Source organism: Rhinoderma darwinii, chromosome 2, assembly GCF_050947455.1.
Source record: "Rhinoderma darwinii isolate aRhiDar2 chromosome 2, aRhiDar2.hap1, whole genome shotgun sequence".
In the NCBI taxonomy this organism is placed as follows: domain Eukaryota; kingdom Metazoa; phylum Chordata; class Amphibia; order Anura; family Rhinodermatidae; genus Rhinoderma; species Rhinoderma darwinii.
The window spans coordinates 149,129,230-149,144,328 of record NC_134688.1 but is presented as its reverse complement, the minus strand read 5'-3'; the positions used below and the strand labels follow the sequence as shown (position 1 = coordinate 149,144,328).

General features: G+C 40.9%; 1 protein-coding gene across 15 annotated transcripts in view; it reads left to right on the top strand.

The window, feature by feature from the left end:
• MYCBP2 (MYC binding protein 2) overlaps positions 1 to 15,099 on the top strand; it is a 291,950-nt gene that overhangs the window by 77,063 nt on the left and 199,788 nt on the right. For 9 of the 15 annotated variants that reach the window (XM_075852365.1, XM_075852364.1, XM_075852363.1 and 6 more), the window contains exons 14-19: positions 189 to 347; positions 832 to 1,036; positions 1,128 to 1,279; positions 2,518 to 2,619; positions 2,820 to 2,846; positions 6,983 to 7,090. In XM_075852365.1, the coding sequence (XP_075708480.1) occupies positions 189 to 347; positions 832 to 1,036; positions 1,128 to 1,279; positions 2,518 to 2,619; positions 2,820 to 2,846; positions 6,983 to 7,090 (753 nt within the window). The remainder of the gene's footprint in view (positions 1 to 188; positions 348 to 831; positions 1,037 to 1,127; positions 1,280 to 2,517; positions 2,620 to 2,819; positions 2,847 to 6,982; positions 7,091 to 15,099) is intronic. The other 6 variants (XM_075852367.1, XM_075852366.1, XM_075852354.1 and 3 more) reach the window with 4 other exon arrangements.

Sequence of the window (15,099 nt, the reverse complement as noted above, 5' to 3'; positions counted from 1 at the left end):
CGTATGCTTATGCAGTTGCGTGCATCTGCAATTGAATAAAAATGATAACATATCTGACATATGCACCTGATGTAAGTTCCAAATATGGTGCGAACTAAACCGAATATTGGAAAAAATGTGACAAAGAAGGAAAGGCCACAAGTCTTTATAAATTAAGATGGAGTTGTACGTGGATTTATTTCTTACAGATTTGGTTACTGACCTGAAAGGACATTTTGTTACTCAAGTGGCTATGGGAAAAGCCCATACATGTGCCCTGACTAAGAAAGGTGAAGTATGGACCTTCGGAGTCAATAATAAAGGACAATGTGGAAGAGACACTGGAGCTTTAAGCCAAGGTGGGAAAGGTAAACTGATATTTTAGATTGAGTGTATTTCACTAGCATCAAATAATGGAATGATTTTAGCTCAATTGTAGACTGCATTATTCTAAAAAGGTTAATGTGATCAGAATTGCTGCTGTTTAGCAGTCAAATTAACTCAGGCAGTTTCCGACAGGCTTTGTAATCTTGTAAGTAGCCCATTCACAGAATACAGACACTTCTAAGTGGCCACATGTGTTCTATTGGGCATCGGGAGGGAGTTTATTTTCCCGTAGTCATTTTTTTTGTTTGTTAATCTCTCCTGCTTTCAGATTTGATAATGTTCTAGAATTACTCATGATTTAGTTCCCTAATATATTTAATGTGGCTCCAAACTGGAGCTTCACTTGACTGAACCACATGAAAGAGAGCACATTCAGAATATGAGTGTGAAGACTGTATATTTAGCACAATACGTCTTGGACTATGAGATTTGGCTTCCAGCACTTTATTATCATATATATAATAGGCTTTGGCGTTGAAAATATGGCGACTGCGATGGATGAAGATCTTGAGGAAGAGCTAGATGAGAAAGATGAGAAATCGGTTATGTGTCCACCTCGAATGCACAAGTGGAAGTTGGAGCATTGTATGGTGTGCACAGTGTGTGGTGACTGTACAGGATACGGGGCGAGCTGTGTTAGCAGTGGACGACCAGACCGTGTTCCAGGAGGGTATGTAATATAAAATAATAAAATAAAGAAGGTAATAATGAAATGATTTCCTCACTGAACCAGGTCCTTGGATTCTTTTTATTTTATTTAGAGTTTGCGGTTGTGGTTCTGGAGAGTCCGGCTGTGCAGTGTGCGGATGCTGCAAGGCTTGTGCTAGAGAATTGGATGGCCATGATGCACGACAGCGAGGAATCCTAGATGCAGTGAAGGAGATGATTCCTTTGGATCTCCTTCTAGGTAAAGGTGTGAAATGTTTAATTTTTTTTTCTACTTCACTATCTGTACTACTTGTCTTGTAACTTCAGTTTAAATAGGTTGTGGTAAGAGGGCAGCAGTATTACAAGCACAATGATGTTGGCTATTGGTTCAATTGCTGTCCGGCCATTAACAGAAACACACTTTTTTAAATGTCTGCTTTTCCTATAACATAAATGCCATTAATAGGAAATGTAATATTTAAATGACCAATCTGTAAGGGCAACTTATTATAATAACCAGGTCCACGGTGTTGTGCCAAGTGTTAAACAACATATTTTTGTAAGTAGTGCAGCGGACTGCTGAGTGTGTTCATGAGGAGCGGACTTCGCCAGACGTCATACAGAGTTTTTGTTCATAGAAAATTATTTTTTTACCCTATTCATTATCTGGATGATATCTTTTACAAGCGGATACAGTAAAATGTCTCTTGATTCCACACCTTATTATTTAGATAGGTTGATAATCCGGCTCTGGTTTCTGGCACAATACTGGTATTCTGAAATTACAGAATATTTTTGCAGAAGCACAAAACGGAGTAGGGACGACCAATTATGGAATTATTTGAGCATTTTATTTTGTAGTCTTCCTGAAGGTTCTGAAGTTTCTATAACTATCTGCTAATCTAGCATCTATGTGGTCTCAATGATGCTGGATTCGTAGAATTTTTAGAGTATATTGTTTTGAGAGGGAAAAAAAGCCACGACTGTTAGTGGTGGTTGCTTGACTTGAAAATTTAGCAAGTCAGGCCACTTCTAAAGTCAGTTTCTAAGTCCATTGACCACATTATAAAATAAGAAAATAGAAAAGTTTCTCCAGCTCACCAGTCTTGGCGTTTTTGATCCCGAAGTCGCGCACAGATCCTCGAGGTGGCACCCTGTTAAATCGCAGTAGTAAAGGGAGAAGAATCTCCAGCACGGAGTTTAAAAGGAAGATCTTCCACTTTATTGTAAAGAAGAAGCTTAAAACTTACACGAGCACAGAGGGGTGGATGCACAGAGCCTACGCGTTTCAACCGATTCACTCCGTCTCAATCATGTCCATAATTAAGACCGAGGGAATCAGTTGAAGCGCGTAGGCTCTGTGCATCCACCAATCTGTGCTCGTGTAAGTTTTAAGCTTTACAATAAAGTGGAAGATTTTCCTTTTTAAACCGTGCTGGATCGAGATTTTCTACAACATTATAATACTAATGTGCTACATATATGATTCTTGAATTGTTACAGCTGTGCCTGTGCCAGGTGTTAACATCGATGAGCACCTTCAATTACGACAAGAAGACAAAAGGCAAAGGGTTAACCGGAGGCACAGAATAGACGAAGGAAGAGGTAAACATGTTTGTAAATTTTATGTACTAATGGAATGACTCCAGAGCAGTGCAAAGTCATTGAGAAAAGACGTGAATCTGAGAGATTGTTTGCCATTTTTAATTTACTCATGCAAGAAAGAACTATTTTTACCATTTTGCTTTGTATGCACAGAATTTTTATTTTGCATTACATTTTATTTTATTTTATTCTTTTTTTAGGAAATAATAAACCAAATGGAAATTTAGGTATGGCGATTTTCCTGAAAACTGCTAATAGTTGTGAAGTATTTTCATTGCACTTGTAGGTAACTGTATATACTACTCCAAACAACGGCTTCATATTTTGTGAGAAACTATGTAGGGGTTTAGTATTCAGGTACGGCAGTATTGGGTGATTAATCCCTCAGTGAAATATAATTTTTGTATTATCCTACAACTACTTCTATAATCCTTCCACTTAGTGTACCACCCATTACACAACCTACTAGTATAAACGATGCCAGGCATTACGTCCATACGCTTAAAGGGGTCTTCGTTTTGAACAAAAAAACAAACTGAATATAGTATAAAATAACAAAATTAGTTTTATTCACCTTTGAAAGCTTCTTTAGCAGCAAATCCCTGGGTGCCCCCACTGGTCTTCGTTTACTGGCTGCAGCAGTGGTTTGATGCTATGAAAACTTAATTTCATTAGAAGATAGGGGCTCCATAGTGAAGAAAATAATAATCATACTTATAAGTGAAATGCATACGAAGAATTTATTTCTAAAATAACGGTTACCAGTAAATAGTATCATTTATGCATTTGCAATTTAGGATCTATAGTTCACATTCTATCCACAAGTCTGGATATTATATGTTATATGACCAGGATGTCACCTACTTAACAAGAAAAAGTAAAAAGTGTGGAAAGGGGTGCATTAGACTGAATATTTCTGGTTACTGTATTTATCAATACACATTTAGGAACATTTCAGTAGGTTGGTAACTTGGGATATACTGTACAGACCGTCGAGTCGCCAGGGCAAAGTAAGAACATTGAATTCCTTATTTACCTCTATTCACTATTTAATGAATAACCTCAATGTAGGAAATGGTTCTTTAGTTTTGTAATGGCAGATACAATGACCGCATTCAAAAAGGGATAGATGCTTATATAATGACAAATGGCATAGAGGGTTATAAATAACTTGCCATAGAATGATGTACAAGTGATTCTGAAAAATATATCGAACTCGATGGACATGTTGTTTTTTGCCCAACTTATATAAGAGTGGATTACTTGGAGGAGGAACAATAAGAGTAAAAATCTAGTCATAAACTTAAAGGTGTAGCGAAAAGTTTTTCTATGTTTTTTCACCTGGATAGGTGCTAACTTCTAGATCGGTGGGGTTCTGACCACTTGGACTCCCACTGATCGCCAGAATGGGGGTGTCCCTTTCTCCTCTTTGAATGGAGCACTGTACTCGGCTATCTCCGTCAGCCCCATAGAAAGTAAATAGTGTGGATAAATTGTGCACCTGTCATGGTGTCTTTAGGAGTGATTACGAGCTTGACTTAGAGTTTATCTGTTAACACGCAAGTTCGAGTCATTACATCGGTACCTTCACTGATGCCTCTAAGAAAGCAGACCAGTGGCTTTTCCTAATGCTGCGTTAAGACTGCGGTAATATTTGTACTGAAGCCGTTGTCAGCAGTTTTGAGGTCTCAAAACTGCTGACAGAGCAAGTTGCATGACCAAGAAACCAACATTTGAATTTCTTGACGCGGCGGTCACTCTCTGCTCTGAGTGGCTGCTCCAGAGGCCATTCAAGAGACAGCTAGTCATCACGCAGAGGGGGCAGGGTTCACAGCGTGCAATGAGTAGAAGCCAGAAGCACTTCCACATCAAGTTCCCACCTCAGTGATACTTGCGATCGCAGCTATTTCATGACCGAGATAAAAGGTATGTACCAATGCTCTCCCCTATATCGCACTGTCAGCAGTTTTGAGGCCTCAAACCTGCTGACCAATTCCCTTTATATACGAATGGTGGCAACCCCTCATTGTCCTTACTGTTTGAGTCGTCTTGCAACCATCGAACTTAGTGTAGATTTAATTTGTATTTTGAATTTATTTTTTTTGGGTGCACTACTGATTTTGGCTTAAAGAGGCTCTGTCACCACATTATAAGTGGCCTATCTTGTACATGATGTGATCGGCGCTGTAATGTAGATTACAGCAGTGTTTTTTATTTAGAAAAACGATCATTTTTGACTGAGTTATGACCTAAATTCGCTTTATGCTAATGATTTTCTCAATGGACAACTGGGCGTGTTTTACTTTTTGACCAAGTGGGCGTTGTGGAGAGAAGTGTAAGACGCTGACCAATCAGCGTCATACACTTCTCCCCATTCAGTTACACAACAGATAGTGTTCTTACTAGTGTGCAGTCACATACTCACACACTAAAGTTACTGAAGAGTCTTGAGAGTTAATAGACATCACGTCCAACCAGGACGGGATGTTTATTCATCACTGCCGACACTTCTCTAAGGTTTAGTGTGGGAGTTAATGACAGCAAGCATGATTTACAGCGTGATCTCGCGAGATTACGCTTGCTGTCATTTACTCCCGCACTAAACGTTAAAGAAGTGTATGCAGTGATGAATAGACATCCCGTCCTGCTTGGACGTGATGTCTATTAACTCTCAAGACTCTTCAGTAACTTTAGTGTGTGAGTATGTGACTGCACACTACTAGTAAGAACACTATCTGTTGTGTAAATGAATGGGGAGAAGTGTATGACGCTGATTGGTCAGCTTCATACACTTCTCTCCACAACGCCCACTTGGTCAAAAAGTAAAACACGCCCAGTTGTCCATTGAGAAACTCATTAGCATAAAGCTAATATAGGTCATAACTCCGTCAAAAATGATCGTTTTTCTAAATAAAAAAACACTGCTGTAATCTACATTGCAGCGCCGATCACATTATGTACAAGATAGGCCACTTCTACTGTGGTGACAGTCTCTTTAAGAAGAAAAAAAAAGGATGTAAAATATTGACCACATTTTCACTGAAATATACCTTAATTCCAAAACTATCTCATCCGCATTGATTTCTCAAATCTCTAATTTCTTGTAGCACCCACAAAACCATGAATACATACGTTAGGCCTCGTTCACATCAGCATCTGGTTCCGTGAAGCCCTTCCGTCAGAGGATCCTGTGTCCGGAAAGCATAGCTTCTGTTTGCATTACCATTGATTTCAATGGTAATACTTCCGTTGCAAATGGCTTCCGTTTGTCTCTGTTCCGTAATGTTTCCGTTTTTTTGTGTTCACAATAGCTTAGTCGACTGCGCTATTCCGCCCAAAAAAATGGAAATCTTACGGAACGGAGACAAACGGAAATCATTTGCAATGGAAGCATTATTAATGAAATCAGTGGTAATGCAAATGGAAGCTATGGTTTTCATTTTTCCGTTCATTGGTTCCTCTGACGGAAAGGTCTAATGGAACCAGACGCTGATGTGAACGAGGCCTAACATGAATACTGTTACACCTCAGTGTATAGGAGAGGTGATGATGGAGAGACCTTATTTGTGGTTTTTTTTATAATTTATCTTTTTAAAACCTTGTTGTGGCATTTACTATGGTGGACCTTTTATTTAGGTGCATAAATAGGAAACTCTTTCTGTAATTCTTGTGCTCTAAGATTGGGTATTTTTTTATTTTTTTTTTAAACTTACTCCTCTCTTTCCTCTGCCATGTCCTATTTATCTGGTGTATGTCCTCCATCATTCATAGTGCTTTTCTTCATTTTAAGACTGGACCCCTTTTGTTGTAATCTATACGCTTACCAGCATTTTATAAAGGTTGTCTAAAAAAAAAAAATGTCCTTGTTTTATTTGGAGACTGGTATAATACTTTGCATGGTACCATTTGTTATCATGTATTTGCCAGTCAATCTGATTATTTTTTTTTATTTTTATTTTTTTTTTAAATTTGCTATTTTAGAATCTTGACATTAGTCATTTTTTTGTTTTTTTCTACATTCTGATATTCTAACAGTAAACATGTGTTTAAAGGGTGCATGCTGCGATTACAGATGTACAAGTGCATTTCGTTTTAAGTATACTTTTTCCTTCAAACATCTCAATATTGAGCTATTGGTGACCTTTTAGGAGGGGATGCACTAAATTGTTATAGCAGAGTATCAGAATCGACGCCAATCTAGTCACATAAGTGTAACACGGTTTATGTAATGCATTAATCTAAGGAATTCTATTAAATATTCTATTGTCATTGCTTTCCATTTTTGGTTCTGCTCATTTTTCCTTTAAAATTTTGTTTTTGTTTTTTGAGTTTTCCCATGCATGTGCAAAATGTCTCTCCCCAGGCCCCTTTGTATTTCCTGGTGTTAATTTCATGAACCACCGAGAGCAGGCTCTAGCCAGACTAAGAGCTCTACCAGCACAACTAAAGCATAAGCGGGACAAGAAAAAAGGTATTTAGTCTTCCTTTCACACTAGAAAGGAAAATGGCAAAACCCCAGTACTTTCTGGAGCTCACACATTCGTTCTTGCACTTGATCTTTCCACTGGGGTGATTGGTCTCACCAATGGCTTACTTGGAACTTCTTAGTTCATCTCATTTGCAGCAGATATGTTTCCTTCCTCTTAAAGAAGTCTATTCTTATGTGTTCTCCTTTCCCTTTAAAAGATGACTGACAGGTTTAACTAATAAGCTGGATAGTTTTGGGTCTCGCTAGTACAGTGCTGAGTAAATACAGATCAATAATGTGATGTTGTAATGGATCTCCTTAACTATAGCACGAATAGTACTGTCCAAGGCTCCTTTTACACAGCTCGACATGGGCAGTGAAAACTAGCACCGATCAACGATTGCCTGATCATTGGCCGTTTGAAAGGGTCTTAATAGTGTTAAGGTATGTTCACACATGCAGGTTTTGTAGCATTTGGAAAAACCACAGTGAAATCGTATCGAATGAGTGCGTTTTTAGAAATTCCTCTCTAAGATTACTGTAGAAAGAGCACTTTTTTTTTTTATTTTTTTTTTAAATTCGATTTATTTAAAACTGCTGTATAACCTATGCCACATGCTTTTATTTCCCAAATGTTGCTTTTTATTAACTACAATCAAACTGCTTTTAGGGGAACACAATTGTAAAGAACTACTATGCTAACTGATCAAACATGTCGTACTGGGTTTGTTGTCATGTGACATTGCAATGGTCACATGACATAACCTCTATAAGGGTAAGATAGACCTGGGACGAGCACATCTAAGACCCATGGCAATGAGTGTATATTATACCACCTAATACAGCAAAATAAGCATTTGTATTTTACAAGTGTTTACCCCAGTCTGTAAACATACCTATATATTTTATTTTTTTTTTATCCTGGTTTTCTAATTGATATTTGAAAAAAAAATGAAAGCATTCATAATGGTTCTCTTATACACATCTATTAACCAAATTTCTTCCCTTAGCATTTTCTTTAAGGTGTGAAATCTACCAGTTTGTTCCATTCTCAACATACAGGCTCTTCCCCCATTACCTCAAGATATTCTAGTGGTTTATTGTACTAAAGGGAGAACGAGTACCTGCCATTGCCACAACAGCCATTTTTCTGAAGCTTTCATCTTTTGGCGATGATGCATAGAAGGAAATCATTACAACCACACCAACTATCCAAGCACAGGGGAATAGAATGCATTCAGTTCTCACTATCATATCTAGCAGTATTCTCACTTTCAATATCACGTGTACACCCTAAAACAAATAATATGCACAACTGTCTTTGTGGCTCAAAATTTATTGAACTCCTTAAAACTGAACAAGTTACATAGTCAAACCTTACTGATCAGGGTGCAGTGTTGTAATCCGTTAAATGAACACTTATGTAGGATCTCGTGACTTGGTCTTCTCTTACTAATGTGTAAATATGCGATTTTAGATTATTGTAGCAGTCTTTTGTGTATATTGCTGAATAATCCATTGACATTCTGCCAATGTTGAATTGAAAACCATGAAAAAAAAATCCCACTTCTCACACCATGTTGTGGCTATTGTTCAGTGTATAAATCGTATGTAGTAAACTTCTAAGGGCCCTCAGTTGGCGTCTGTATGCACAAGAATCTGGGTCAGATTACACAGGGTATATTTGTACTTTGTTACGACTATAAAGTAATAAAAAAATAATAACCACAAATGTGTACATATCCTTTAAACTTTTGTTTATTCCGGGGGTTTAGCGCGCTGTATAGGGGCACCCACACGCATTGTGGATTTTCTGCAGCATAATCCGCATGTTATGGATTTTGCTATGGATTTCACCCTTCTACCTTGAAAAGGCTAAAAGCCGCTGTGAACAGCCAAAACAACGTAAGCATACTGTGGATTTGAAATCCACAGCATGCTCTGATTTCCATGCGGGAAATGTTAACCAGCATGGTGATGAGATTATGCAAATCCGGACGGAAAATTCACTACGTGTGCAGGGGGCCATGGCCTGGAATAACACATTCAGTATTTGATGAGACAAACACAGTAGTAGATCCAAAAAGAATAAAAACTGCCTATGATTCCACCCTCTGAGAATCCGAGCTCTGACACATGTAAATGAAAAAATGAATGCAGCCAGGGGCGTAGCTGGATGCTGACTTGGGCGGGCGTGTGGTGTGGAGCTCCCGAGAACCATGAAATATAATCCTGCCAAGAACACAGCCATCCTCCCTCCTGTAACCGGAATTCACGGATGGGAAAGTCTGCAGCACGTCTAGAGAACTTCCATCTTGTTTTTTTCCCTGCATGGTACTTATATGCGCTCAGGAAGGTGATTTGGCGGGACACGTTGGCCTGTTCCGTACGAAGCCCGCACTGGAGTAGCAAAGAGGTAACGACTATTCCTCCTACTTGCCGGATCTCAGCTGTCTTCCTTGGTGGTTGGTGAGGTCCGGAGTTGCAGTGCCTTGTCAACAGGCGTTCTCCCGCCATCCGGCGCCATCTTGATTCAGGGGCCATACGATCTGGCAGAGAGGATCTTGCAGATGAAACCAACCCTTCCCCACCCCCCTCTCGAGACTCTACTTCTGGATTACTGATATTCACATCTAGTGATACCTGCCTATCTTTATTGGAGTGGTCATGGGAGGTGGAAGAAAGAAGGGGGGCAGCAAATCTTTGCCCAGGGGTTCCAGACACCTCTGAGTTTGTGGTGGAGGAATCAAGATTTTCATCATTGTCTGCCTTGAATAGGACGGCGCATCATCCTGACTTATCCCAAGTACAATCTAGTGCAGCAAAAAGCTTGAACGGTTATCTATGCCAGGACCTAGTTCTTATCACTGTTTGAGGGATCCATGAGTCCCCTGCGGCCGCTCTCTCCACATGAGCCATATCTTGCATCTTCACATATGGATATTAAATTTGCGAAATTACTAATGGCTATTCACTCCAGTCAGTCCATGCTCGTCACGAAGGTGGATGAGTGGAGGCAGGACTTTGATCTTTTGCATATCATGGCGTAAAGAAATGACAGAGTATTACCGAAACGGAGCGTAGGATCTCTGATTTGGAGGACGTGCTGCATCTTATTCCTGAGTAAATCGCTAATCTTAAAGGGCAGACTTCTGTTTCAATTGATAGAGCTGATGACTTTGAAAACAGTCTGAGGTGTAACAATATCCGTATAGTTGAGTTTCCGGAGAAAACGGAGGGTTCGGATCCAGTAACCTTCCTGGAACTCTGGCCTAAATCTCTTCTGAATGCAAAGACTTTCTCCCCATACCACACCATTGAAGGGGCGCACTGTGTTCCTGCTCGGCCCGGGGTTCCAGGGGGTCCTCTTAGACCACTACTGGCTTGTCTTCTACATTTTCGAGACAGGGATGCCATTCTTCAAGCTGTATAAAAAGGGGACATCCTTTTCAATGGACAACGTTTCCTTCTATCAGGACGTCTCGGTAACTATACGGAAGCAATGTACGCAATTTATGGAGACCCGCAAGAGATTGTGAGAAGGGTTACAAACATGCCATGTTGTATGCGGGCAGGTTAAGGGTTGTGGATAGCCTTACCACTAGATTCTTCGAGGCTCCAGATGAGGCTTTGACGTGGGCGGAAGCTGCTTTACCATTACCTGGCAGGGTGGTCCTCTCACCATGAGCAGATCTCCAGAACTTCTCCCCATTCGGATGACTGGTGGAATGCCTTTGTAATGCGAGATTGTCAAGGATTCTGTTCTACTTGTAATTTTCTCATTCAGGGTCAGGTCTCAGGGACTCTGCTTCTAGATGTTAGTTGCTTAGTCAGGGACTACTTTTCTCAAAATCGTTAGTGGGTATGTGTCTACACTTTATGCTGGACATGGAGTTTTTCGCTTTTTCTACATTTTCAGTTGGGAATGTTTTTGTTTAGTATTGTTTATGTTGTATGATGGCTGTGTCCTGTTGACTCACACACGCCCCCCCCCCCCTTTGTCGTGAATGGTTGTAGGCACTTATACCTCCTCTAAAGATGCTATGGTACTAATTAAAGTTTTGAGCTTGAATGTGCGGGGATTAAATACTAAATTTAAACGAGCAGTGGCTCTGGATTTTAAGAAGCAATATCAGAACATTATATGCCTACAAGAAACACACTTGACTGGGCAGAAGATCCTCTCCCTTAAGGTCGTCCGAGGATATCACTCCACTTACTCTACCTACTCACTTGGAGTATACATTTTAATAGCAAAAAGCCTTTCTATTGAGGTGCTACAGGTTGCCTGTGACGATTTCAGACGGTATATCATCATACGCTGTATGTTACACGGTTTTGCTTTTACTATAGTGAATTTATATGTTCTTCCTCCTCTAGATCCTAGTTTACAAAAGTTGCTGTCTGGTAAACTTATGCAATTCCTAGTGTGTCGTCGTCCTCTGTGTAGGAGACTTTAATGCTGTACCTGACGCCTCTATGGATCGAACTGATGGTCCTGATTCGGCCTCTGCACATCTTAACTCCTGGTCTCTAACCCTACACCTTACTGAGGTGAGGCGTTGGAAATTGTCGCTAAATAGACCGTATGCTTATTACTTCACGTCACTTAAAACGTTCTCTAGAATTGACCATGCTTGGGCTCCCACAGATTCCCTGCTGGCAATTAAGTCTATAGACTTTATACCCTAGGGTATATCAGACCACTCTGCCCTTTGCTGAACTTTTCAGGCAGGCCCTCCGGCTGACTCGGTTTTGAGACTTCATCCTGCCTGTTTGACTTCCCCCTGTGGTGAAGACACTGGTATCTAGGGCACATGACAATTATTGGGAGACTAACTCCTCACACACCTACCCCTTAGTTAAGTGAGATGCGTTTAAAGCCACAATCAGAGGGGCCTTTATAGCGGGGGGTGGCGAGGCAGCGGTGCTCACATAAAGACAGAGGCCTTATTGGCGGCAGATGTACAGAGGGCTGAATAAGAGTACTTGGCTGTTCCCCAAAGTGTCTCCATGGCGTAATGGCAAAAGCTCAGATCTGCACACTCTAGTCACAGAGCAAACCCAAAAACGTTTGTCCATAGAGGCTTCCAAATTCGAATATGGGGACAAAAATGGCAAATTGGTTGCATATATGGCATGCTCTGAGCGTGTTTGCTCTTCTTTCCAATCTGTGATGTCGTTAGATGGTATTGTTTATATTACTCCTAAAGAAATGAACCAAGTTTTTCGTCATTACTATTGTACCCTTTATAGTTAACAAGGATGTGTCTCCTCGGTAGTCCCGGGTTTTCTAGGCAACGTACCGCTGTGGTGCCTCTCAAATTCACAGGCCTCTGAACTGGATGCCCCGATTACTGAGGAGGATATTACTACTGCGATTCAGTCTTTACCTGGTCTTGATGGTTTGGGGGGTGACTGGTATAAAACTGACTCGGATACTCTGGTGCCTAGACTTTTGGAGCTATATTCAGCAGCTGGAGAATGTGGCACATTGCCTGCCTTTATGTGAGAGCTGCTCATAGTTGTCCTGTTGAATCCAGGGAAGGATCCAATCCTGCCTGATTCCTACCGGCCCATTTCCCTCCTTCCCTCCTTAATTCGGACATAGCCAATATATCTATTTTTATGAGACTGAACAAAGTTTATCCTATCCCTTTATACACCCAGACCAAACCGGTTTCTTGCCGTTTAAGGGCATGGATATTAATATACAGAGGCTATTTCTAAATATTGCTGCTGCACGTCATGTTTCAGCTCTGGGTTTTGCGCTGTCACTAGACATTCGTAAAGCATTAGACTGTTGAATGGCAGTATCTTTGGGTACTCTTGTCTCAATTTGAGCTTTGGCCCTAGGTTTACTGCCTTTGTTAAACTACTATATACCTCCCTTTTTTGGCTCCGGTCAGAACAAACCTGGACATCTCGATAACCTATCCCTTTGAACGTGGCACCAGGCAGGGGTGTCCACTCTCCCCACTGCTATTTGCTCTTGTCATCGAACCCCTAGCACTAGCCCTTCACCAAGCTTCCAGCATCAAAGGCATTGTTGGAGGTTCCCTTACTGAAAAGGTCTCCCTTTATGGTGATGATATCTTGGTTTATTTAACGTATGATTGTCCTTCCCTGGCTTCTTTACTGGATCTTGCAGAGACCTTTTTGTACCTTCTCTGGGTTGTTGGTGAATTGGCCCAAGTCGGTCCTGTTCCCCTTGTTTCCTGGGTTCTGCCCTAGGCAGATTCTGGCAGTCCCCCTTGTGATAACCCCCCAATTTAAGTATCTCGGGATCTTAATTTCTCTTAGCCTGCTGGATTTTCGTGTGCTCAATATAGATTCCCTGGTGGAGGCCTCTGAACATCAACTAAATCCGTGGCATTATCTCCCGTTATCGCAATATGGTAGAATCAATTTGTTTAAAATGTTCCATCTCCCCACGTTCCTGTATTTCTTCCATGCGTGCCCAATACTGTTCCCAAAACGGTTCTTTAAACGTATGGATGGTACCCTACGCTCCTTTTACTGGTGTGGCGGTCCCACCCAGATTTGCCCTCGCCCTTCTCCAAGTACCTATGCCCCTGGGTGGGATGGCAGCACCCCACCACTACTTTTTTCATCTTGCCTCACAATTGGTATATGAACTTTGGTGGATTAACAATGATATGGGCAACGCCGCTACAGGGACGCTCGTGAGCTTTTATGAGAGCCTCACCAACTCTTTATATAGATATTTGTTGCCATACTCTATGGACCTGCCATTTCAAACGGTTCCCAGAGTGTGGAAGAAACTCCATTATGGGACAACCCTCACTGTGGGCAGGGGCCGGGATTAATTTTGTGGGCCAACTTTAGTCTGTGAATACTGGATTAGTGTCTTTCTCGGATCTTAGGGATAGATCTAGTCTATCCAAACATGCTTTCTTTCACTACCTACAATTGCAAATTGTGTGTGTGGCCAAATTTGGGTCCCGAACACCTGACTTCTCTTACTCTAAGTTGGAGGACCACTTGGGCTCCGAGGACCTCCCTAAAACTCTGACTCAATATACTCTCTATTGCAATCGGTGGGACCTCGTCCCTTCAGTAGGGCTTTCTCGGCACGGAGTGGTGATGTCCCAGAGTTGTCGAATGAAGAGTGGCGGGAGGTGGCACTATCCTTCTTTTGATACTGCTGTGAGTGCTAGGGATTTCCTTGTTCAGTCCAGATTTCTACATAGAATCTATTATACCCCAGTATGTCTGAAAAAAAATTGGTATTGCTAACTCTGATACATGCTTAGGTGCCAATCTGATGTTGGCCCGTATTTTCAGTGTATGGCTATACCCTAAATTCTTGCCCTTTTTGGTCAGCGGTTGTTGAATTTCTCCCCGATCACTTTACGTTCCCTACGCTTCTAGTCCCTTTTATTTTGTTTGCTAGGGATCATAAATGAGGTAGTGCCAGGATACTATAAGATTTTCTTTTTGATTTGCCTTCTCTGCCAGACAAGTCATTATTATGTTGTGGAAGGCAACAGAGGTTCCAAATATTGCATATTGTCTTCAGCTTATTTATAAATATGTACCCCTCTAACAAAAATGGTATATTTATAGGAACTGTCCTTCGAAGTTCGAGAAAATCTGGTCCAAATGGCTGAATACGCCTGAAATCACGATCACAGCCTTACCTTGCTAGGAGTAGCTGTCCGGGATTGGGTTGAGTCAGGTGGAATGTATGGATGTTTGTGGTATGGCTGTGTTGTGTGTATGCCTTTTGACCCGATTTGGTTGTTCATGTCAGCATGCCCCTTCTGTACCCACTCTCCTCCCATGGGAGGTAACTATTATATAATGATATACTGTTCTTCCTCTGAAAAGTGGATTTTTGCTAGCCAACCAGTTCAGTTGATTGTGTTGCTTTCTACACTTATAATATAATGGTTGTCGTATTGTAAAAGTATAAATAAAGCCTTTTTTTAATAAATAAATAAATAAATGAACCGGCCCAGAATGTTGGATCTATTCAGAGTAAATAA